Source organism: Syzygium oleosum, unplaced genomic scaffold (assembly GCF_021117445.2).
Source record: "Syzygium oleosum isolate NSW1041296 unplaced genomic scaffold, Sole_v2.1 Sole_v2.55, whole genome shotgun sequence".
Classification (NCBI taxonomy): Eukaryota; Viridiplantae; Streptophyta; class Magnoliopsida; order Myrtales; family Myrtaceae; genus Syzygium; species Syzygium oleosum.
In genome coordinates, this window is record NW_026607539.1 from 1,038,894 (window position 1) to 1,065,824 (window position 26,931).

At 40.4% G+C, this 26,931-nt stretch overlaps 1 protein-coding gene across 4 annotated transcripts; it reads right to left on the reverse strand.

The window, feature by feature from the left end:
• Positions 1-4,563: 4,563 nt before the first annotated feature.
• Positions 4,564-10,937, reverse strand: LOC115690906 (BTB/POZ domain-containing protein NPY2). Of its 4 annotated transcripts, none has more exons than XM_056307587.1 (5): positions 10,644-10,937; positions 8,870-9,721; positions 7,354-7,423; positions 5,607-6,776; positions 4,564-5,414 (listed from the first exon to the last, which is right to left on the reverse strand). In XM_056307587.1, exons 2-5 carry the CDS (start codon positions 8,929-8,931, stop codon positions 4,839-4,841), a joined length of 1,878 nt encoding a protein of 625 aa, XP_056163562.1. In that variant the 5' UTR covers positions 8,932-9,721; positions 10,644-10,937; the 3' UTR covers positions 4,564-4,838. The 4 variants fall into 4 exon arrangements, with proteins under 4 accessions (XP_056163562.1, XP_030473267.2, XP_056163563.1 ...); XM_030617407.2 differs by lacking the exon at positions 10,644-10,937 and adding an exon at positions 10,293-10,554; XM_056307588.1 differs by lacking the exon at positions 10,644-10,937 and adding an exon at positions 10,260-10,554.
• Between the last annotated feature and the right edge of the window lie 15,994 nt (positions 10,938-26,931).

The window sequence follows — 26,931 nt, forward strand, 5'->3', positions numbered from 1 at the left end:
GTAAATAATTTCAGGCAAAAATTGACCAAAATAGTTACATCATATATTTTCGCAAATGTTTAATACTATATTAGAACAATTAAAAAGTTCATGACTACATAAGAATCCAAACAATAGGTTTGTAACTAAATTAATAATTTTCTAGGATAATTGTCCAAAAAGTCCCAAATATATTATACGACAGCCAATTCAGTCATAAACCTTTCAATTGTGCCAATTCAGTCCTAAACCTTTTAGCGATTTGTCAATTTAGTCATAAACTTTTCAACAGTGTCAATTTAGTCACAAACATTTTTTTTAAGTTTGTCAATTTAGTCCTAAACCTATGATTTTGATAATTGGTGGAAATGATTACATTGACAAATTGTCAAAAAATTTAAGACTAAATTGGCAAATCGTTAAAAATTTTAGAACTAAATTGGTACAATTGAAAGATTTAGGACTGAATTGGCCACCGTACAATAGATTTAGGGCTTTTTTTACAATTTTCCCGTAATTTTCCCTATAAATCTAAGATTGATATTAGTTCTGTTGTGAAACAGATTCTATATATATTTGGTCGAATTTTTCAAAATATTTTGATTCGCTGAATCCAACTGCTTGAGTAAAATAATTAATAGTTAATATTAGAAATAATTTATTAATCAAATAAAACATATGATGTTGATTTGTTTTTGAATTAGGTAGATTTCGGTATTTAATGAAACTTTCTTATACTGTCACACCCCGAACCCCATCGAGCTCGCGACATCCCGCTCCGGTTGAAATAATGCGACGTCCCAGGAACGTCGCCGACCCAACCCAAACATCAGAGCCACATGCGGAAGCGAATAATAAAACCCCGGACAAATAATGACGACAACGGGGTAGAACAATGTAACAAACCAAGAACTACATATTCATACAACACCAAATATACAAACATCATATTCCGACATAAATACACACTAACATCCCGTCACCGTTTAAACAAAAGATCGAGGTCCGGTTAACTTAACTTCCCTATGAGTCAACCCGATTTACACAACCCCTAAAACCCTAGGGAAAACCTAAGGATCGCCTCGTCCCCCTCGAATTTCTGGGCTTGAAACTCGGAACTCACCTGCCTCCACCGGGCACCAACAGCAGCCTCCCGGACTTCCAAAAAGAAAAGGCGCACTTCCCGGGTTTAGGGCCGGGTTCAAAGTGGCGGTTATACAACCGTGAGACGAATCTCAATAAGTGTACAACCCCAAACCCCACGTAGGCACTCACGTACCGCCGCACGAAAACACACATAACACACAACGATCGGCCAAACTAACAATCACATGCGACCCTACCCGGAATCCATCACGCACGTTCCTCGCACGTTAGACAATAACACGCCCAACACATCACAAGCAAGGAATCACAGACGCGCGCGTGCCTCAATTATAAGATAGAAACCACTTGGGCACGTCCCATACCGTGCCTAGCAGTTTCTACCCCATAATTAAGCATCACATCACGCGATACAAACACACTCGCACGCTACTCACACCATGCGTCACTTTCCACAATCCTCTCGCTTGTCTTGCCAAATCCCACTCATTCTCAACCTTTCCACCACTACCGCGCCCGCGCAAAACGCATCGCCAACGGCCTTCGACCTCGTCAGCATCGTCACACCCGTCGGGCCGGGCATCGTCACCTCGTCAGGGACGGCATCGTCCCGCGTAAACGTACACGCCTCAGGACGGAAGCCTACACACACTTTCCTTCTACCGCGCCCGCGTAAAACGCATCGTGCCAACGGTCTTCGACCACGCGAGGCATCGACACCTCGTCAGGCCGGGCATCGTCACCTCGTCAGGGACGGCATCGTCCCACGTAAACGAACACGCCTCAGGACGGATCCTTTCCAACCAATCCCACATTTCCAAACCTTCGTTCCACACTCTCCACACGTACCACGCCACCACACAAAAACATACTGCCAAACATACACACTTCACACACATTCCATAATTTCGCATTCTCGTCACACGAACACGCACCATTTAACCACACGCTCTCGGCACGCGAATTCAATGCACATTCACATCACCATATCACCACACTTCACGGCTACATAAACACGGCACGCCACCACACCACATTCAGCCCAATGCACAAACCAAATCAGCCCACAACGATTTCCAAGCCAACCAACAAGCACAATCACACAACCACGCACAAATTTCCATTCAAGGCACAATCCCATTAATTAATCGCACAAATTAATTCCGATCAAACCCCAACATCACAGCCCTAATCCAAGCTCCCTAAACCTCAAAATTCTTCGCCTAATCAGTCCGCAACCACCAAATAATCAGTCACTCAAATCAGTCCCGAACAGCCCCTAAAACAGTCACAAATCGCCTAAACCGAGTCCTAAACGAGTCTAGAAATACCCGAGCTCCTAGGTAGTTTTTGGGGGAGACACTTACCCAAAAAAGGCGAGACAGAACGGGGCTAGAACGGGCCGGGACAGCGGCAGCAGCGTCGCCGGCGATATACGGACGGCGTGAACAGTACACCCCGTACGGACGCGGTGAACAGTACACTCCGTACGGACACTGTGCGGACAGGCTGGGACGGTAGCCGGCGAGGTGCCGGTGACAGCCGCGGCGTCCGACGGTCCTGCGTGAACAGTGATCCGTACGGACGGTGAACAGTACCCGTACGGACACTGTACGGACTGTGCTGGACGGCGACGTACGGCGAGGCTGGACGGCTGGGTGTCGACGGAACGGCGATCGGAGCTCCGGCGGTACTGTTTGCAGACCGGGAAAGAGAAAAACAGAGAAACAAGGCTGTTTTGGACAAAAACTGGGGCTGTGGTGGCTGCACAGAGGTGGAAATGGTTGCTGGTGATGTTGGCTTGGTGGGGGCAGCACCGGCTGGTACTGTTCCGGCATGAACAGTACCGGAAATGGCAGAAACGTAATCTGCAGAACAAGAAACGGAGAAGAAGAAGAACTTGCACGGGGAAAAATAACCAAATAGCTGAGAGGAGAGAGAGAGGGTCTGGTCAAATAGGTCAAAGATAGCTTAGTGGGATCCAAGTGTCACAATCTAGGCCCATTGGACAATTTTGCCCCTAATCCAAGGGCCCAAATTTGATCCAATCCAATAATTTAGGGGTAGAATGGTCATTTGCTCTTAACCATGGTTGACCAGACCTGGTTTGGCCTTAACTCACCTTGGTTAATCCCAAAATTAAATCCAATTTTCGGAATTAATCAAAAATGGCCTAGGGGCATTTTCGTAATTTTCCGATCCCGAACCGAAATTCCAATTTTCGCACATACGTGTTCCATATGTGCGTGGCCAACATAATATGGCGTCGGAATCGCGAAATTCATCGCGCAAGCCCTCGAAAATCCACGTCAAAGTCTCGGGAATAAAATAATATTATTTTTCCAATTTTTGTCGAAATTCCAATTTTTGGCCAAAACCACTCTGAATGTGCGTGGCCACCCCAAAATGACCTTGGCCGCGAAAAATAACCTCAAACGGCCTTCGAATCCAGCCTCGGTGCCCACAGGGGCAAAACCGTAATTTTTCCGGCCCCGGACCGAAATCCATTTTTTCGCAGAAATGGGTGGCCCCAAGGTTGGCCAAGCCAAAAACGTCATCGGCCATCCAAAATTGTCACTTTCAAAATTCTCGATTCCCGGGCCCGAATTCCAAGAAATGACTAAAATCGAGCAATAGCAACTTTATCTTATCTCTGGCTAACGGGTGGCTCTCTGGAATTACGCGCTCTCGACCCGTGACCGACACTAAGTCAAATCACGTTTAAGTTTACTCCACCCGGGACGACCTCGGTTGTCATATAATTGCGAGGGTCTGTCACTAGTGCCCTTTGGACACGATCAATCAAATAGATCGGTCTCGGTTGGCTCAAAACATTTCCTCGTCAATCGATATGGTCGAAGTCGAACCCAGGTCGAGTTCTTTGGTCGTGCGAACTCAATCCCGTAACGGCCCTACCCCTAAGGTTAGCATCCCGTGAATGCGCATTTCCGGGTGAGACCTCACTATAGTGCATTGGTCAAATTCATTTCTTAAATCCCGGGAAAAGGATCGAAAATTCAGACTGTTACATATACCTTATCTGAAGATACTTTTTTGTTATTCATTTTTGAAGATTTAATCTACTGAGGGGTAGACTTTTAAACACGTGTGGAATATTTTCTCTTTATTCATTTTTTAAAAAATTTTAAACTCAATAAGAGATGAAAATCTGATGTTAATCATTAGCTAGTGCTGATTGATCGATTTTAAGCCACATGGCAAACTATATCGTGCAGACGAGCAGTCACAGACGTAAAGTGAACTGCCACGTGACGAGTGCTAGAGGGAATATTCTCTCAGTTTCGGTCTCAATTTATTTGCTTTTGGTCAATCCTAACTCATTACTAAGAGAGACACTAAACTTGTTAAGAGGACAATCCTTGAGACATTATTAGTCCTGTAAATTTACGTTCACATACAAAGAAAAAACTGAGCATGAATGATCTAATATGCCAAAGAGACTCACTAATCACCGCTGAATAATAATGACAACATAATTGACACTTCCTATAAAGGGCAAATTACATTTTTTTTTGTTTTTGTTTCCTGAAGTAGAAGTCACTATCAACTTGAACAACTCTTGCTAACAAAATACAAATTCTTCAGCAGAACACCACTTACCTGTATGACTTAGCCATCATATGTACTTTCACTTTCACTTCAATGGGACATTATCTAACACTAATGTCCCTAAACCTATTAAGTTGGGTGCCAAAAAAAGACATTAAAAACTACCTCCGATTCGCCGATTTCGACTATGATACCGAGTACCTCCTGTTCCGGGAAGGCGTCGACTTCGCTTCGTCCACATTACCGTTGCCAGAGCCGAGACTCTCGGAGGAATCCGAGCCGCTGTTGTTTTCGCTCTGGCTTTTGCTTGAGAACATCTTCATGAACACTTTCTTCGACCGGAGCAGCCCCTTCATCTTGGTTATCGTGGCCTTGTCCACGCTGGGCTTTCCGTCCCCGTTCCTCTCGGACCCTCCTTGGGCCCCGATGCTCAGCCGCAGCGAGGCCAGCTCGGTTTTGAGGGCCTTGAGCTCTTCTGCCGTGGCCACGGTGTCCCAGTCTTCCTCTGTGTTGGTCGTGGCAGACCTCGAGCTTCCGTGGGACCCGTTGTTCAGCTCCCGAAGGCTTTTGGGGAGGTCTGGGGTGCTGCTCCCAGATGACGCAGCCACCCTGACCTGCTCGAAGAAGAGCACTTGCACGACGACTCGCAAAGGGAGCCTCTCATTTTGCACGGCGTGCATGCACGCGTCGACTGAGAGCTTCTTGCAGTCCATCAGTTTGCAAATCCTCTTCCTCTCACTCTTGGTGATCCCAGGATGCTCCTGCATTGATGTCAGTTCAACACAAATCATCAACATTAATGATCCCAAATCAGAATTCGCGTTTCTTTGGTAAGACGGATCAAAATCAGATCTTTTTGGAATAAACTTAACAGTTCGAAATGCTCCATGTGCTTCAGATATAAGTACATCCTAAAGTCCATGAGAAAAACGAGAACAGCATGAAACTGTTACCTTGAGATACATGTCGATGGCTCGGTAAAGTCCGTCATGGGAAGGCCGAGGAACACTTGACATCATCTCAGCGAGTTCAACAAACTTGGACAGAGGCAGGTTATGATCTTTCGATATTTCAGCGAGGTATGCATCAATTAGTTTTGCCACCATCAGCTTGGAAGCATCGGACAAGATCCCCAGCCTCCTCATGCCTCGCAGCTCATGTTCTTCTTCAACGGACTCGATCTCCTGGCTCTCCCGTGACAAGAATTCCTCAACTACAGCAATTACAGTGCCAGCATCGTACATCATACTTTCTCCTTCTGGTGCCCGTATCAGGAGATCGTTCACATTAGCCTCCTCTAATTGCTGTCCTATCTTCCTAATCAAGTCCCTTTTCGCCATCTCCCCTGAATCGACACAAATGGCCGCCTTTATCAACTTGAGCAAGAAACTACAGGAGACGCTGCATTTCTCTCCAGGTAACAACCGCACGACTGTGTCAACCACCAGCCGATACTTCGGTGTATCTATGCACTTGCTCATACCTTTGCTGAACCCAGGCAACCTTCTGTAAGCATAAGCTTTCAGTGCTTCACCGATGATTTCGCCAGGAAGTATCCCTTTCATTTTGATATTCATCAAAACACGCTTGTATAACTCGATCTCGAGCTCACAAAGATCCTCGACCCACCAGTCCTTTGGAACCACACGAGTTCGGACACCATTTGAGTCCATCCCATTTTCCTCTCCCAGCTTCTTCCGGTTGTAGGAGTAGGACCAATCAACCTTGGAGATGTCAACACAGGCCTTCCCAGCAATCGACTCAATACTTTGATTCACCAACTTCAATTCCTCAGAATGTGGTAATAAGGATTTTGTGGTCTGAAGAATGATGATCGAATCCTTCCAACTACGGAAAATGCTAGAGCTAAGAAAGACTTCAATCTTGTAAATAAGATTCCCCTTTTCAACTGTCTCGTACATTTCTAAGTACTCGGCGGCACACCTCGCAGCGACGACATTGTAGGCATTTAGGGTGACAGTCATGCCATAACAGAACTTGGCGCAGACCTCAAATGAGGCAGGACCACCGGGAATGTCCGAGATGTTGACTTCATTGCCGTCATCATTATTGGTAGCTGCGACCAGTTTCTGCAGAAGTGCGCTCTTTGACAGAAGAGGAAACTGCAACAAGCAGGTAAATTCGTTACTAAGATAGAAGTTCCAAGTCATTACAGGATACATTAACGACTAGACTACTCTATGTGATCAAAGTTGAAGTTTATGCAAGGGCAAGTTTATGCACTGATTGGTTCATCAGAAGAATTCATAGTTCAATTACAATTGCTGAATCTGCCAATTTTCAACTAAGGAAACAAATTATAGGGTCCGGCTTGCCATGGAAATTGGTTTTTGATGGAAGAAATTTAATCTATACCATTGTCCACGGGAATCTGAGGAGTCCAACGCAGTAGTCAAGCTAGATAGGAAACCTATTATAGCGCTAAGAAGTTATAACTAGTGTTTGCTTTGCACAGAATCACGTATGGCAACCTCATTTCAAATAAAGTAGCAAGAGAAGTAGGCCAAAACTTTGCTTCTTACTTCATCATGACATGGCTAGACATTAACGTGACGGCAACAGAACCTTAAAAGGTAATTTCAGCACTTTGATTATGCGAGGCAAAATAAGCCGAGAAAGTCGCAAAGTCATTGCTTTTTTTGTTGTAGTTGTATGAAAAGGGTACCGAGTTGACCATACCTTATGCAAGTAGAACTTTACACTCCCAACACTGACAGTGATATCAGTTGCCAACTCACTTGAAACGTACCTGCGCGTTGTCATGCCCCCTTATAGCGTTATTCAAAAGAGCAAATAAACCGATACGACCATGCAGACATGATTTCCAGAATGAACGTTCACAACATAATGCGTGAAAGTCGAGCACTTCAAGGCATGGCTGATAAAAAAAAAAACTCCACATGAAGTTGCAAAGGCATGCATTGGTCTATCAAGAATCTCCCCCACTTACAAAACACAGAACAATTTCAATTTACTCGCCAATTGAACTGCTTGAGATGGAGAAAACCCATAAAACATACACAGAAGTCAAGTCTTTCGAAGAGAAAATTTGTGCAAATGTTGAATACTGTAGACTGCTGTCGATGACAGTTCACTTGCAACAACAATTATCACTGAAGTGAAATCAGTCCTATGACTGACTGGAAGCTGATTGCAGATTAAGAAATCGCAAGTTGCAACATGCCAAAATGCATATTTTGAGCTTCAACACTTTCCTGTCGAGGTTAAAACAAGTCTGGTTATTCTATCCTTGTGAATCGATTTCTTTTTCCTTTTAGTTGAGAACCTAGTCTGTTGAACTGTAAACCACTGCGCATCAGCATTAAGATGGCTTGGCATTGAACACCATATGCCTATCATAAATGATTAGTTAATGTAGCAAACACATTGGCAAAGTTCCTAGTTTTCAGTGCCTCTTGCTTGTGCCCGACCATCTCCTGCTGCCACGCCAACTAATGCACTTTAATACAGCTTCTATTTTCCATCTATTTAGCCGAAAAAAGAAAATGCATCTATTCAAGTTCCTAAACACTTTGTAAGAACTAAAAGAGAAACCAAATATAGCACAAGGCCAACGATACAATTCAAATCAACATTTACATTTAAACAGAGCAAAAACATTGATAGGATATTAAAACGGGTGAAAGAAAATTTTCTCCTAACACTTATGTGGAGCTTTGTCTCGGTATGTCCCCACCGAATCCCCCAGGTTAGCCGTAAAAGGGTAAAATCAAGCGATGGAGTCCAGTAATACTTAAATCTGACACAGGTTGGGAAGGATGAAGAGAGATGATGACAGAGCATATGCATTGCTACTGAAGGAGCAAATTTTTCATCAAAAAGCCGTTCCTACTTGTAAAATCGTGTCTTTTAGAAGCCATGGAACCTCGAAAAAGGGACCCAACTAGGTAAATCTGTACGTTAGTAAGAGACCACGTTGGTCATAATCTCAAATTTTCTTCCACCCAAAGAGCCGACTTTGAGCACCAAAAATTTTTTTAAGAAGTGGACGGAAGTGTCTGAGAAGCACAAGGCAATGTGAATTAGAAACCAATGAAGGACCACTTTCTCATTGCCAACCAGCCAACCCAAATCAATCTAAAACCGCAGGAGAATGGAGAGCATCCCGAAACTTTCACCTTAAACTCTAATCAAAAGAGAAATGCAGAAAACGCAAGAGCTCCGAAGATGTTACCTGACATTGTCTCCTTCGTTCTGGAACGAATCGGGCTTCGACCCAAGTTTCATAAACTTCATCTTGAGAAACAAGGATCACCCCCAAAAATGAACCCCCCTCACCACTCGACTGATCGCTGATAGATCAAATAAACTCAAAGGACAACACCACCCAGGAAAACACTGTCCAACAAGCTCACATGATTCCTAACCCGAGGCGAAATTTTTTGCCGGAAGCGGAAAGGCGGATACTCCAAGCATGGGGGACCAGAAGCTCTCGAATGTGGCCGATTTCTGGGCTCCAAGAGAGGAATAGATCTCAGAAGCTAAGGGGGGGATAATATTATGCTCAAATGCTATGACCGAATCTTGACACCAACCAAGAGCTCAGAGTCTGAGTAAGAAAGAGAAAGAGTGAGGAAGAGAGAGAGAGAGAGAGAGAGAGAGTGGCAATATTTTAAAAGAGAAGGTTCTCTTGAATGGGAAGAGACCGAGAGCAGAGGAAAGAGTGTGTTTCCTTGGTTGAAGGCAAAGCCCACAGAGTAAGGGCGCACCTTGTGAGCCAAGGAGACATAGCCATCACCCTGACCTCCCCCACTAACACTTAAAATAATTCTCAAACCAGAGAGTCACTCACACTCACGCACCCACCATTTAGCAGATTCTGACGCAAAGCACCATCTCTACAACTATTTCCTTTAAAAAACTTCTCCCTCCGATCACTCTGTTTCTTTGAATCACTCTCAGTCTCAGCAACCAAAAAAAGAGGAGATGAAAAAAGAGACGGGTGCTCAAGATTCATGCCTGTGTGACCTCAATTCCCACTAATATCACCCATTCTTCGACCGTTGGAGTTTTGAAGAACCTGCAACTGAAAACAGCATCCCGGTATTAGTTGCGAGGAACCACCAAAACGCCAGACAATAAGCATCTATCTTTAAGTTTTTTCCCCCTCTTTCTTTGCAGGAATAAATCAGAGAGAGAGAGACAGAGACAGAGACAGAGAGAGAGAGAGAGAGAGAGAACAGAATATGGTCGGTCAATTAGTATAGTAATGAACGATCAAACAGGGACTCAACAACAAAATCAATTCAACAGTGAACTGAAATCTGCATAAAAAAACAGGAAGAAAGAAAAATAAAAGAAAAGAAAAGAGAGAAGTACCCCCCATGAGAGCATATCTCGGGAATCAAGTAAAATAATGATCCAAAGAGATCCTATTATTCTGTAAAGTGCAAAACTTCACTAGCCCCACTTGAAAAAAAGAAAATGGCAAACAACAACAACAGAGAAAGGCGACAATTTCATTTTCAAGATTTGGTTTGTGGGCAGAAAGACAGAACCCAAAACCCACTCTCCGTGTGAAACCTATCGAAACCAAAGAACCCCCCATTTTCTTTTGCTAAAACCTGCAATTGGACGAGGGTGCGACAGGAAATCACATGTATTGCTTCAAGCTCAACCAAAGAGCAACAGAGACATGTCAACGAAGTTGAGGCTTTTTCTCTCGGATGGCATAATGATGCTGATGAACGATGTGAAAGGTGATCTTTATAATGTATGAGTACTTAAAGCCCAGAGGACGAGGCTCATTTAAATTTTCGCACCGGCATTAAATTTTCTTTCAGAACCGTGGAAAAGGAAGAAAGAAAGAAAGATAGAGAAGGGAAGATCCTAACACAAAATCCCAAAGGGAATAATGACAACGAGGAAGTACCCAACAGGGAATGAGCTGTTCCCCAGTTTTATAGAATCCAATCACAAACACTCAAAAGAAGAAAGAAAGCAGGTACCCAAGTTTGAGGAAGAACAAAAGGCTCCCAAACAAGTGAGACTTTTCGTGCTTGAATTGATGAACCCAAGTTTGATGTGAGCTCACATAAACCCGTCAATACTCTCTACAGTCTAGCCCACTAAAATTTTCTCCTTTTTCTTTCTCCTTTTCCCTTGTTTTTTAAAATTTTTCGCTTTTCCATTTGCTTGGTCAGTCACTTTCATCAGCTTAAGAAAGTCTGATGGTGTTCATTCAATTTTGGGAGAGAGAGAGAGAGAGAGAGAGAGAGATAGAGGCTTTTCAGGGAGAGGCATTTGATTCTCCACAGAACATTGCTCAGTTAGGCACGCCAAACCTGTCAAGCAGAGAGCTCTTTCCTATTCATCTTCCTCAACACACTCGCTCCCCCCTCACTGCTTTATTATTATTATTGTTATTTATCAACGGCCACTTTATTGCTCCTCCTCCTCTTCCCTACGCTTGGTACTCAAGCCTCTAGTTCTGCTAGAGGGAGTACTGCTGTCTTCGCGCCCATAATAATGATGGGCATCACAGAGCTCTGGGACTCTAGAGTAATGATCATTGAAGTTGAAAGCGAAATTCGTCATTCACAAATATAAAAGGAGGACGACTTTATCCCCCTTTGGAGACTCTTTTTGGAAAAATAATATAAACGAAGAAATAAGAAGGGAGAGATAGAGAGAGACTCCTTGTTTCCTTCTTTACAACATGCATTCTTATCATAAAAAATACAAAGTCTCTATTTTTAAAGACGCAATCTAGTTATAGTGAGGCGGATTAAGCAGAAGTTAAGATTGCAGCATGCCAATGTCACTAAAAAAGAAGAGAGAGGTTGCACATTAATCAACAGTTTTTACCCGAAACAATTACTCAATAGTCACTAATGATGGTAGAGGAGCTAAAAAAGACTTGCTATTATAACACGTTTAGTAGATAACTCAAGTTCCAAGTTTCAATTGCGAATCAAAGAGAACCGCGCATCTGTGCATTTGTTACATCATTTTGAAAGAAGCTCAGCGAAAATGTTAGCGTTATTGAATCATGCAAGACATTTTCACTGTGGAGGGTGTCTCTTAAAGAAACTCGAACATGCTTTTACGACATGAGTTGAAATAAGAGTAGTGTCGCAACAAATCAACAGCAAGCATGGTGGGTGCTTTGTTTTGGACTTTCTCGACTAAAAGACATTAGCCCTAACTTTATCATCAACTTAGCCCACAAAAGCTTTTGCATAATTGTTCATAAGCAGGCTCAAATTAAGAGCTAGGGCTCCTAGCCATAGGGACCACAAGACCCTCCATTGTTTGTTTGCTTAATTAGGTCCGAAATCACTATAAACTTTTTTCTCACCCTTCAATTTTTTTTTCTAGTTACGAGCCAAAAAATAAATAAAATAAAAACAGTTACCTCATTTTGCAAATGCCAAATTGAAAGTTGAGAATTCTTTTGAAGTTGTGATTGGCGTGGTACTTATATCTAATATAGTCCTTAAATCATACTTGATTAAAATTCACACGGTATGTCGAAAAGATCATTTATATGTATATTGTTATGTTTTAAGAAAATAAATTTTTTTGTTGGTTAAACTCTCTTGCATCCTTATATATGCAACTTCTACAAGTTTGCTTTGAGAACATATGAAACTTATATTTGCATTTACAAGAAAGCGTAAAAGTTATTTTTTTTCATTTTTAACAAGCTAATATATTCACAGAAAGGATAAGGGCTCCTTTGTTAAAACTGGAAAATAAGAGCTGATAATTTAAGTGCTGAATTTTTTAGTGGTGACAGTCTTTAAGTATTATAACTAGAAACAAAAAAAGATTGTATGATCATAACTGAAAATGGATCTGTCGGATGATACTAAAGCTCTGTTTATTTCACGAAAAATGAATAATTTGAAAAACGTTTTCCAAAAAACGATCGTCTATATCTCTTATAAAAATGAATAAACAAAAAATATTTTCATCGTACACGAAAATATTTAAACATAAACTGTTGTATTTCTATTGACTAATTATTTCAAGCTATACAAGCGATCGTTTTTAGGGAAAATATTTTTCAAATTATTCATTCTTCCGTGGAACAAACGGAGCCTACTATCTTCTCGAACATGGGATCGCAATTATCATGGGTAGGTTTTGACGATAGAATAATTAACAAGAAATGATAATTAATTGGGATTATCGATTTGGCCCCCAACGATCATCCTAATTCTTTACCATATATATGTAAGAACCCCAAATACCCAGGTCATGGGAATGAAAAGAAGGGGAATATGTAATATCATGATAACCACTGAATTTTATTTTGGAAGATAGGGATGAGACAGCGACGGGACTTGTGCATGACTTCCATGCATGCACACACTTTTTGCAAAATTATATTATAAAATGAGATGTGCCCACCCCACAGTGGAATGCCCAAAAGAAACGTAAGTAGTGACATCTTGTGTGCTTTGCTATTCGCAAAAAAACCCAACATCATCCATGCCCTAAAAAACTATAAAAAAAAGGGCATGTGATTTGGTATCATTAGGGCAACACAAGTTGGAACTAATGACGGTTGATTTATTAATAAAGAGATGTAGATATCTATGTTTCTTGATTTGCCTTTTCATTTCGATCTCGATTCGTCTGTTCATAACCTGGAATGTTGAAGTGATGCCCTCTTCGTATTGCGATGAGATATTATCTAGGCACCAAGGAGGCAACATGATGTACAAAAGTGATGTGTGTGTTGAGACCCGTGTTGAGCTTATCGCTTGATGGAGACTTCCATCGGACCATGAATGGATTGCGATCCTAATTAGGGCAGACAAGATTTTGTAATCTTATTAAGTTTTTATGGTTGCTAATTATATGCGCACGACTCCTATTTTGGATGCCACTAGTATCTGTTATAAGCATTTAGGTCACGGGTGCTTCATTGTCTCTCCATTTTCTCGATAGTTAGAATTGTATCTTCTCTCTGTGTGAACACAGGTATGTCGGGTCGAATCACGTATATTCACAACCTATTTTCATGTCATTGACATGGGATGGGAAGCGTCATGATTCAGTAACATCTTTTCCCCCTTTCCAGTCAATGATTCGAAGGATTGATGGGGAAAGAAGAATATAACTCTACAAATGGAGATGTCGATGTCCACTTTTGCACGGGTTTGGATCATTCATCATGCCGACGATGTGGTCAACTATTGGCCACCATGAAATCGCTATTAGATGGAAACAAAGCACATATGGACACACACCTCACGCTTATACCATCATTTTCATGCACACCATGCAGCCTCCTTTTTGAGTATTGAACGTTCCTTTGGCATTATCGAAAAATTTCGACAATAAATTTTCGGTATTAATTGAGATAATGTCCACTCAGAACTTCATGTAGTAGCTACAGCCATACATATTGTACCATAATATGAATATAATGGTACTTGCCAAATTTTGTTTTTCAAAGTTCTCACAACATTTAAGTTTCAAAAAACACATTTATCTAAGTTCTTAAAATTTAAAAATAGTTAGCAGTAATTTTATAAAATTTCAGGGAAATGGTCTAATCTCTCCTAAACATTTTGCAGAGATGTAAGATTGGGTAATTTTCTCGAAAATTGTACATGATATTATAGTAAGAGATCTCGAATTTCCATATCCCTTTTCTTAAAAAAATTTCTAGGCCGCTTTTTTTATGTATGAAATCGAGTGGTGGATTTATTCGAAGTTACTCTTCCATAAGAAAATGAAAATGCAAAAAAAGATTAAATAAATAAAAATGGGTTATCGACAATATTCAATATTCTGATTTTTGTTGTCGCGCAAAGAGAGAATCAAATCTCATTCTCTCTTTGCCCTCAATGACTTGCATGTTATCTTATAACTCTCTCACATGGTGCTGACTCTGCACGCATATGCTTTGACAATATCTTTTAATATTGTATAAATAATATTATTATTTTTTTGGGTCAAAATATGTATAAATAATAATAATATTTGCATATGGTTTCTTGTGAAACACTTGATTCCTCCATCTTCGATCTCGGTCAAACCGGTATAGCTCACGTCAGATGACTCAATGCAAAGTCATCGCGCAGAGAAACTTCTGACCATGGAATTTGTCGTCAACGGCTTATAGGAGAACTGGGGTTTTCACCATTAATAAACGATTAACGCAAGAGATATACACGTTAGAATATGTAAATATTAAATGGCCCAATTTCAAAAAAAAACCTCAACTTTACATTTTATCCCAAATATACCCTTAACTTTTTTTGTCTCAGAAAAACCACAAACTTTTATCTAAGCCTCCCAATCTGCCTCCGTTAAAAATCCGTCCAATTAACGTCAAAAAAAAAAAAAAAAAAATGAGCAGGCGGCAGTGCTGGCTGAAGCCAGCAAAGCCGCCGTTTGAAGCCGAGCGGGAAGAGGCGGCCGGCCTGGGCCTTCCCGAAGGCCGGCGACCTCGCCGGCCCGGGCGAGCCCGGCGATGCGCGCGCCCCGATCTGACGGGGAGGTCGCGCCTCCTACAGATCGGCGCGCTACCACAAGCCGGCCCGGCTCGCCGGGGGCGACGGGGTTGCGCCCGGCCTTCTGGGGACGGCTCCGGCAGGCCAGGCGAGGGTCGCCGCCCTGGGGCCGACAGCCGTCGGCATGTCTCGACTGAGGCGAAGGGTCGCCGCCTCCCCCGATCGGGGCGCCTGCAGCTGGAGCTCGCCGGGCCGACGGGGTTGCGCGACCTTCGAGGAAAGCCCAGGGCGAGGGCGGCGACCCTCGCCCGGCCCGGGAGCCTAAAGCCGCCGGCGGCGCATGCGCCCGATCCAGGGCGAGGTCGCGCCTCCCTAGATCGAGGGGTGCGCGCCCTCGCGAAACGGCTGACTAGCCGGGGCGGCGACTTTCGCCGCCTCGGCTGGGCCTCTCGGCCGGCGACCTCGCCGGCCGGCGGCCGCCGGCGAGGGTCCGCAGAGCCCGATCTCGGGAGTGGCGCGACCTCGCCCGAGATCAGGGCGCGCCCTCGCCCCGGCCGCGAAGGCCGCGGTCGCACGCACCCGGGGAAGGTGGCCGCCGCTTCCTTCCGACGGCCAGTGGCGGCGGCCACGAAGCGAAGGCTTGGCCAGCCCGCCGCAAAGGAGAAACTTCTGCGCGCCTTCTCTGCTTTTTTTTTTTTTTTTGTCGACGTTAATTGGACGGATTTTTAAAGGATGGTAGATTTGGGACTTAGATAGAAAAAGTTTGTTTTTCTTGAGACAAAAAAGTTCATGGTATATTTGGGACAAAGTGTAAAGTTGAGGTTTTTTTGAATTGGGCCAATATTAAATCACGTTTTTATCTAATAATATAAATTTTTTATAACAATTAATAGCGACCCCACAAAATTTTACATTTTTAATCTTTCCAAGTCTGTTATTGCCAAAGTTCAGCCTACGTATAAGAGAGAGTGTTATGATATTTAAATATGTAAGTACACAATTATTGAACAGCTTAGATTTTTAGAATAATTACCAACTTTTACAGTATAGACTTATTTAAAAGATCGATCTATTGTATAAGTGTCAAATACTTTGATTGGATACTTAAATGGTACTCTTCTTTTTCATTGTTAAAGATATTTAGATATCTTTTACAGATATCTAGGATATCTCCTTTGATTTTCTATATCTATTTTGATTATATATATAATTTGATTTCCTTATATATTTATCTATTAAATCTTATGAATAGACTCTTCATGTACTTTTTCTGCACATCGAAATATATACAAATTTCCCATTTTCTCTCTTTCTCATTTTTACATTTAACTTTTATAATATGCACGTAGCTAGAGTTTATCACTTTATTTTGTAAATCAATATCGTAAATCAGTCTTTATAGGCAGTGTGTGTTCTCTTATTTTAAGCAAAAAGTTTCCTCATGATTTTTAACGCCAAAATTTAAAATACCAAAATTAAAATTTGAGAAGTCATAAAAATTACATGTGAATTGCATTTTTTTTTAAACCTTAAACAAACGTCAAATTACGTGAGCTGCGCGATTCGGGAAAAAAGAAATTGAAAGTTTAAATCATTATTATTGGAAATAGATCATTTTGGTCAATCTCATGCCAACTTTGATCCACACAATAGCCACATGCACTTGCTTCTTATTTGGCATGCATACCCAAATTTATTAAATAATTCTTCTCCCAACATTAAAGTGAAATCTCTCCCAAATTGGTACAAATTAGATTCCCCAAGTTCCAAGGAAGCAATGTGTCAATTAATTGTTGGGCAATGTCCCTAGGCCAAAATGGACACCACATAGCAATGTCAGTATCAATGAGACATGAGCTATAATGCTTGTACTTTTTCCTCGCCCAATAGGGTTAGGCGACGGTGTAATTACGGCGAAAACGAAGGGGGAGCGATGATCATTGCAACTTTCCATTACGTTTATTTAACACAAAGAAAGAGAAAATATCATTAAGTTTGCTCATCATGTTTGTGCTGAATACAACCTAATTCTCCACAGATATAAAAATTACTTAATTTATTGTATTGTACGGATGCCAATTCAATCTTAAACTTTTCAATTTTGTCAATTCAGTTCTAAAACTTTGCTCGAAATTCTACTATAGCCTTCTGATCAATTTTTCCCGAGAATCGCTCACGTTGCGGTCCAGTCGTTCTCCGATCGTTTTACATGGCATCCCATCATGTCAACGATTCCTGCAAAAACTGGTCGAAATGATTACATTGAAATTTTGTGTAAATATTTAGGACTAAATTGGTAAGATTAAAAGATTTAAGATTGAATTGGTATCCGAACAATAAATTTAGGACCGGGAAAGAGAGCATCCATGGAATCTCTTCACGGTTCACCCAGTTTCAGTACTAACATCACATGGAGATGGGAGCGGCGGTGGCTTTTATTTGTTTTTGTATAAAGGGAGATGATCTTTTGCCTTGGTTATTTGACGGTGGCCATGTGCCATGTGTTGAGATTTGATCAATCAAAGTGAATGAAGTAATACTTTTTCTTCTTTTTTCCTCGTGCTAGCACATGATTGAGTTGGACCGTTGTAATCGGAAACGAAGATAGACATCTTACTTGCAACGGCTCCAACTTGCCACGAATCTGTCGAGAGAGATCTCGACTCCATATTAGGGGTGAGCAAGATGGACTATCCAAATCGGAATCGGACCGAACTAGACTGGATCAACCGGTTTGGTCCAATTCTTGGGAATATCAGTCCGGTTCCTAATTCCTAAAAATGAAACCGGCTTCCGGGCGGTCTAGTTCCCGGTTCTAGGATGGGAACCGGATTGGACCGGACCGGACCAATAAATATATATTTTTCTAATTTTTTCATATATATATTTATTTGCTTTTTAAAATTTTTGAAAAAAATAGAAAGCCTAATCTAATTTCCCAAATTCCCTCTTGCCTTTACCAATAAGTGATTGGTTTCATTGGAACCGGACCGGACCAATGGTCCGATCCAGTCCGGTCCCCGATCCTAGAAACTAGGAACCGGTCCTCCTAGTTCGGTTCCCAATTCTTGGGTTGGACCAGACCGGATCGGAAACCGCTTACCCCTACTCCATATTACATGACTTTAACTTGAAATTGATAAGAATCGATAGGTTTTCACCCATTATTAACAAAAAAAAAAAAAACTATATATGTACTTTATAATTACGTTGAAACATTTTGACGATGACCCAAGTTGTTATGGGAAAAATTTACCTAATTGGTCATAAATCTATGGACCGTTACGTCAGTGGTTTCCGGTAAGAATTGGCCGGAATAACTACATTGAAATTTCGCGCAAAGGTTTAAGACTAAATTGTCAAAATTCAAAAGTCTAGGACTAAATTATGATCCGTACAACAAATTTTGTACTGATTGGACAATTTGTCCGGTTGATTTGAATAATGGATATGAATATAGTGATACGATACAAATTGTTGCTACTAAGTCAAAGGGTTTTTACTAATTGAGCGTGTCTTGAGGACACTGGATGAGTTAATTAGAAAATATTACGATCATTAATCCCCAAACTTAGAAGATTGCAACCGCATATTCTGAGAAAGCTATTTAGTTTAAATGCGAGTCTTAATCCTGTTTCTAGATTATTTTAAACCATTGCTACAATAATACAAATTATGCCACTATCTTCTTTGCATATATCGATGGTTTAAAGGGTTTTAAATTCACTCTTTATTATTATTATTATTATTATTATTATTATTATTATTATTAAAATAAGGCGAAAATGTACTTATTGCTAGCTCAACCATCTAGTTGCAAGTACGATCCCAAATCATAAACTACTTTTGCTTGTTAGGATAATCCCCACTACGTCACCTTCGACATTATTATACCTCTCCCTCTCTCTCTCTCTCATGAATAAATATGAACAAAGGTACGAGACTGTTTGACATAGTAGCAAATAATGAATTTGTTTATAGAAGTTAGGTATTATAATTGACTACCAGAACGGTCCATTGCATTGATTGGCCGGATAAGAGATGAAGAGCCAAGGAGTGGAGTTCATAATTTCAACGATAAAATCATTTTAATCCGTTGATCGGGTCGTCTGATTTTAGTATGCATTTTGTTAAAAAGTACTCAAGAGCACTTGTTACGCAGCTATTTAAGAAAACTTTGCAATTTCTAATGTATTAATTGTCATCGTGCTATGTGCAATCAATGCTTTGAAAGTTGAATAGCTCAAAATTAAGAAATATTTAACTAGTGTCGAGAACACTCGTTAACACGGCCCTTTCAATATATCAAGTTCATTACATTTCAAATATAAAATAAGTAATAATATGATGTGAATAAAACGATTCTCCTCGATTTTGTACATTTAATCCTTTGATCCTGCTTAATGAAAAGTATATATGTATAATAAGATCCATATCCAACCAAGTTCGTTACGATTGATTTTATCTAACGTGACTGCAATATAATCGACCGAATTTATACAATAATCCTTCTTCTAAGTTACATGAATACGAATCACTCTAGAGAGATGAAAGTATTCATTGGATTAAATAACCGAAGCCCACTTTGATATCTCCTCTTTGCTGTATGAAATCATTGTACACCACATCTCCATATGTCACATAAAAACAGAATGCATTAGTATTACCCTTGTAGTTTTCGAAAAGTGACAATTAAGTCCCTATTTGAATAATGTATCCGACAGAAAAAATTGAAGTATGATCTTTCATAAACTTTTTGTTTAATGTTGGGAGGCCGGGATTAATGTCGAGGACCAATCGTTAACGACTTTAGATGCACATAATTTAGCCTATGTGGAATACCAATGACCTCAATTCACTCTGATCACGACAAATCTATGGTTGCTAAACTAATAAACGGGGTCCACAACACAATTGATTAGCGCCTAATCAAAAAAAGGGTACGAGTATTTTGCGTCGATCACCTTTTTGAGAGTGGGGTCAAACCCAAGTTCCAATGAATTGAAGTGGAAGCACAAATTATTATAAAATGGAGCGTCACCAAACCTGTGAAAAAACTATGGATTATTAGACTATGTTATCCTATCCACTTTAAAGTGCATTTATCAGATCGGCTCCTCGAATAAGACGAGATAGCCTAGCTTAATCCATGGAAGAAACTCCGGACGTTGCCACCGTGCTCGAGTCGGCGTCTAATTCATGTCAAGTACGCCTGCTTTCAAAAATTCACGAGTAATGCCACGACACTAGTCCGTTACTTTTGCACTACGCATCGAGCTTTATTCTGGTTTGATTCCGTCCTTTTTTCTTTCAATTGATGCCCGAATGTCGTGTGTTTTTCGCTGATTTGAACTGTAGGACCGAGTTGAATTGATACGAACTCGTCGAGTTTGTAGCTCGATTTGAGAAAATGGGTTTGGATGACTCTATTATTAGCACGATTAATCCTAAGTATCAATGTGTGACTGTTTAGGGTTTTTTAAGGACAGTTTGATTATGAAATGTCTTCATCATCATCAAGAATTTGCCCCTCTTATTCTCTATCGTGTTTGTGGCTCATGGTGCGTCCGGGCATCATTTGTCGATTGTAGGGCTCTTCTAGTAGTATTCTGAGTGTGTTGATGCGAAATCTTGATTCACAAGAACCTTAAATTTCTGGTAGTCTTTTGCTTGTCGAACGAAGAACAATTTGGTCTTTTAGTATTAGCCAGAGAGAAATCTAATTTTTGCAAACCCTCTGCCCCCTGGCTTCAACACATTCCGTGTCGAAGTGTAAACCAAATGTGTATTTTACAACATCGATCGCCCATGCAACATTTTTTTTCTTATAATCTAGAAGCATGAGCGAAAAGACCCCACTATCTGGAGGTTTATGAAACATCCGAAAAATCTCATGAATCGATTGAGTTTGTGTTTCGGCCTGTGCAGGTAGCCTCAATAACACTAAGTGGATTGCACTCAGTCGGTGAAATTTGAAATGGTGAACTTCAGCTTCTGTGTTGGAAATCCCTTAAAATACCACTTAGCCTCTCAAACTCTTTCAACATAAATACATGAAAACTGGAAAGTCTTTTCTAAACGAAGGAACATGTTTACATAGGAACACCGAAGCAATGTCGTGAATAGGCACAACCATTGGATTGGATTGAACAGATAACTTTCATCAGTCACGCTTGTCCGAGCAATTAACATTTATCAAAAAATAAAAAAATGAAACCTTCTCTAGACAAGTCGAGCCTAAAATGACCCAAGCGCCTAGTCAAGAATGGATATAATCAGGCCTATACAATGTGCAATATTCACTTGAGAGTCCATGCCTATAAATAACACTTACATATATGCTTTCATATTTAAATCAAATAATTTCCCATTTATTTTTTTTTCTATTTGGGACTTTTTTTTTCCACATTCACATTACAATCTCTCTCTCTCTCTCAAATACAGAGCCTTTAGGCGGAAATTAGTAAACATTTTCTACTCAATTGCACTCGTTGCATGCAATGTAACTAATCCACTCCGGATAAAATGCATGAGAGAGAGAGAGAGGAGAAAAAGGTTTTGTAATGAGGAAAGAGGAACATCGTTAAAGTAATCGAGGCAAAAGTCAAAACAGAGTAATGTCAGATATCTTAACATCTATACAATACATGAATTTATTAAATAATATGGCAAACTGCAAGTGATTATTTAAGTTAGCGGGCCAGTTTAAGCACCCAATAAATTTTTTTCAGAAAATTACTCAATTAATAATAAACCTATTATACGAACGCTAATTCAGTTATAAACTTTTTAATTTTACCAATTCTGTCCTAAACCTTTACGGGAATTCCAATATAGTCCTTCTGCCTAATTTTTTTTTTAGAAATCGCTGATTTGGTGGTCCAGTCGTCGCTGGCCATTCTATGTGACATACCGCAATGTTAGCGATTTTCGATGAAAATTGGCCGGAAGGACTATATATTGAAATTTTGTGCAAAAATTTAAAATTAAATTAGTAAAATTGAAAAGTTAGGACTGAATTGACATCTGTATAATAGGTTTAGAATAATTGGACAATTTTCTTGAAATCGATTTAGTGGTCTAGTCATCACTGACCGTTCTACGTGACATATCGCCACGTTAGCGATTTCCAATGAAAATTGGCCAGTAGGACTATATTAGAATTTCGCGTAAAAATTTAGGATTAAATTAGCAAAATTGAAAAGTTTAAGACTGAATTGATATCCGTACAAAGGTTTAGAATGATGGGACGATTTCCTCGAAATCTGCCGCATCGTTTAATATATCCATTTAGTATATAATTCTTAGTACATAGTACTATTCCTCACCATAATGTGCATGCATGGATGTCATGATTCTAGAGTTGAACGTGCATGCATCGTGAAAAAGCGAAAAGGCGTGCAAGCAAAAAAATTGCGGAATGAAATGCTGGGAAAAAGCAATTGACTTTTGGAAACATTTGATCTCCAAAAGCCACTTTTCCAGTATCATTTTCAATTAGGGGCAATTTAATTAATTGCGTAATGCTCGTTTTAAACCATTTATCTAGTATTAATTCCTGCATTTCCGCAAGTACTTTGAAGAGTTTTAGTTCATCCTTTGTGTACTAAATACAAGGCAAATGCATAGTCGATAGTATTAACGATAATGATGATGATTATAATTATCATCTTACATTTTAATGTTGGTGAGGGGTTTCAAACGTTAGAGCGCAAATTATAGGGTTTCGAATCAATCGGGATTGGAAAAATATGACGATGATGATTTTCTATGGTTTTTCTTGGTTAAATGAGGTTTTGGGCAAAATATATTTTTCGTCAATTCCTCGGCAGTGGAGGAAAAAAAAGGAAAAAAATTAATTCAAAAATTATAAAAATATTATTTAAAAATGTCAACGTTAACGCCGGCCACGCCAAGTAAGATAGCTGGGGCCTATGCCAATGATTTCCGACCAAAAATGGCCGAATGGACTGAAATAGAACAAATGGAAAAAGCTTAGGACTCAATTGGCAAAAAAAAAAGGTTTAAAACTGAATTGACACAATTGTTATAGATTTATGACTTTTTTGATAATTCTCCCATCTTCTTATCTATCGATTACAAACACAAACATCATCAATATCTTCTAATTAGTCGATTTACAAACACGTGCATGGCATCCTGTCGATTGAATTGGGTTGTCTAAGGATGAAACTAATGTGGACGAGTGAAAATAGATGCCGAGGAATCCGCACACGTGCAGGGCATGGAGCGGCCTCTAGCTAATCGGGCGCAATTCGTTGTCGTATTAACATAATCAACAGATATATGTATCCTATCAATATTATTACGTAATAAATCGAAATATTAGTAATTACCCTCAACCGAATGGCTCGAGTTTTCTAGGCCTAAAGTTCGTGTCAACGTCTTACTAATTTTGTTCTTAACTCTCGAATATCATGCTGGAGGCCTTCATTGCCCGTTCCCTTTTTGTGGCCTAAAAAATATGTAGTCCAACGACTTTGGGCGGCCCATTTCGTTGGGCTTTGCCTTGGCTAACATTGATGCCTTAAAAATATAATTTCAAATCTTTTCAACTATGGTCGACCCACCCAAGAAATAATAATAATTCGACTATGCTTAGGTTGATGCTTGAGAATAACTAGTTTTAATTTTTTTTTATATTATTTTCGATGCAAGGGTAGTTGTGGAACATATTAAAAGTGAGACGAATGGTACTTTTGGCTTCATATGTTCAGATTTTTAACCGTGATTTATGTCGTCAGAACTAGCAACTATAGATCCAATATGGCCTAACGATTTGCCCGTGCCCCCACAGGCAGTTGTGTGGTTGGCCACCTTTTCCGTGGTGGTCCAACCACAATAGGTAAAGTAAATGGTGTTTACATATATATAATTGAAATGATGTCTAAAGCGATGAAAATGAAAAGGTTCGTCTCCATGCCTAGCCCGAGAAATAAACCCAACTCGACAAAAAATTTAATGACGTGAAAGTTGGTGTCAAATTTATTAATATCAGAAAAATGAGTACAATCTCTAATTTGAAACTTGTTTCAGTGTTAATTCGAGTGCTCTAGCTATTGATTTCGAATTAACAATCAAAGAAATTGATTCTTGAAATTCTCCGGTCAAAATTCAGCAAAAGCTGACGAAACGACAGGGCTTGAATTAATATATCCCGACGACGATGGGGCTTTGGGAAGTGTGATCAGGTGAAACTTCGGAATATGTAGATGAAGACGACGGGGCTTGCGCCGTTGCGCGTGTATATCCAAAAAGTTTCGCGATACGAATATTTTCTTTGGAAATCTTTATAATCAAGCAATTAAATATTACTTTATGACAACGAGATTTTTTTTTTTGTGTGTGTGTGGAAATTCCCATGTCAACAAAGACAATTATTCATCATATAAATTAATTAATCAATATGGTTAACTTTTAACTTCATAAACAACCAATCCAAAGTGCACGACCAGTGGCCAAACATTTTTCTTTACCTAATACTGATTATGAAACATGACTATATTATTACAACATGTGACGCACAGTGACGATCCTTACGACTATTCTCCGAATGGTTTGGTACGATGATTGGTGGCAGTTGACTTGGCAACCTTTTCACAATCACCTAGAATAGTTGTCACAATTAATGAAGCACTGTACGCACGACTTGACCATTTTAACTTGCTTTACGAGCAATCTTGCGGATCCGCGAATTTGGGTGCGCATTTCTTAGCATCGGGAAGTTGCGGGCTCGAATCGATTGGTGCATAAGCCGGGATCGGGGACGGCTCGGGCCGTAGCGGACCCGCGACTGTTGATCCGGTGCTACCGGTCCAAATTGCGACACACATACACCGAAGGACTTAGCCGTTGCTCCTTTTCAGGTCGTGTTTGTTAGTATCATAATTTACGTAGATCACATTAGATTGTACCTGGCGAGGATAACTAATGACATAAAGCGGGCGAAACTGGAAAATAGAGAAGACTCCACCCATGGCATTTGAAAATGAGCAATTCCGGCATACACTGACATCGTAAAAAATACCATTCAACAAGCGGCCTTATCCACCATCGATTTGATGGTCAATGAGAAATCGGGCAGTCGGAATTCTCGGATCAAAAGAGGATTAGTCAGCTTTGTGTAATGTGTTATTCATATAGGCGGCATACGCCGTAGTTTTCTTTCGAAAATTCACTGACACGAGTACATAAAATCAATCTTGGGATTTCGATCTTTCGAAAAATCACACGCAATACTCTTTTTCCTCGATCATGGACAAAATAAAGGATACGTCCCAATTAATTAAGGCAGTACAAGAAATTGATCAACAGATAAATCCAATTAGCCGTATACTTCTAGGGTTTCTTGAGCTTTGTGTGTACATGAAGGCGTATCTCCCGCGTATCTCCCATGTGATTAGCAGAGAAAGCACGTCGAATTATTCCGTGCACTAAACTCTTGCTTAGCCCGGTCTAAACTCCATCTCATTGACAACTTCAAACCATTCGCAAATGTAAATTTTAAAAAATATATATAAATATTTTTGTATCAATGTGAACAGATGTGTTCACATTCGCTTCCCACACGCAAAGAACACTTCAGCTTTTGTACTTTCCTTAGTGACCTTCAATTGGTTTAGCTCCGGGATCGAACTATGCACAAAGTCGAGTCGAACGATCCGCGTCTACGACTTGAAAGGTCCGAATGATCGAATTAAAGACGGGTGACCTGGAGATATTTGTGTGCATTTACGGAGTATGATGATCCGGGCTTATTACCGCGTGAAAATCGGTGTCGTCTGAGAAGAGATATGATGGAAATTCACAACGCTTGCGCGAGCACCAATTAGTTTGATGTCGTGCTCACGGTTTTTTAATTTTTGGTGTGTGAAATGCGTAACGTCTAGTGAACAACATTGAGATTAAATTATTCTCTAGCTAATAAAAATCCCGGGATCGAAATATAAAAGTACTCTAACAAGAATTATATCGTTCTCAATCTCCGATTCAGAAGGTAAGACTAGATGAGATAAGGTTTTCTTTATATGGATCAGAGTGAGGATGGGAAACTCGACAACCGGACAACTTTCTATAAAGGGCAATTTGACGCATCACTTAATAAATTAAAATCGATAAGATTTACTGTACGTGGCTAGCGTTGCTTCAAGAGTTTCTAACCCTAGCAACATTCCAAATTTCAGAACCCAATCTTCTTTTAGGCCAACCATTAGGACCCACTTGTTTTATTCCTTTGGCCAAAAATTCAAGAACCCGACTATGCTTTTCGAGGATCGAACTCACAGCAAGTGTCCAACAAATCAAGGCATCTTCATGGCGAGCCTGACCTGTAAAAACTCCAAGAAAGAACATTCCCACACTCTTGCTCTGCTAATTAAGGCAAGAATCATCCACCGATCGTGATAAGAATAAAGAAACATCAATCCATTCACGTACATATTCATAAAGACTTCACCGCACGGCACGCATCTTGCAGCAAAAAAGTTTCTGTGATCTTGAAGTTAACCCTTTTCCCCTTGGCAATACGTGGGAAAGTTGCTCAGTTTCACTCAGTAACGTAACTTGAATGGCTTCCCCAAAGTTTGTGCTTCTGAGAAACTACACACGTTTGAAAGTTTGTGAGGGGTTAACGTTGATGACGGTAGGAGTAGCGTCAAACACGAACCGCAATCGACACGAAGCACGCATGTTGCAGTGCTGATTATTTAGGTATATGATTAATGTCGAATGAACCTCTGAAAACATCGAACATGGGGTTGAGTGATTACCCATTCTTTTGCCTGCTGTAGCTGTGTTGGTC

Bases quoted from the DNA above. Each gene is read 5' to 3' on its own strand.
- LOC115690906 (XM_056307587.1), bottom strand. From the start codon at position 8,931: ATGAAGTTTATGAAACTTGGGTCGAAGCCCGATTCGTTCCAGAACGAA. The intron at 7,424-8,869 runs GTAACATCTTCG...GACAACGCGCAG, and splicing joins AACGAAGGAGACAATGTCAG to GTACGTTTCAAGTGAGTTGG. The intron at 5,415-5,606 runs GTAACAGTTTCA...ACATCAATGCAG, and splicing joins CCATCGACATGTATCTCAAG to GAGCATCCTGGGATCACCAA.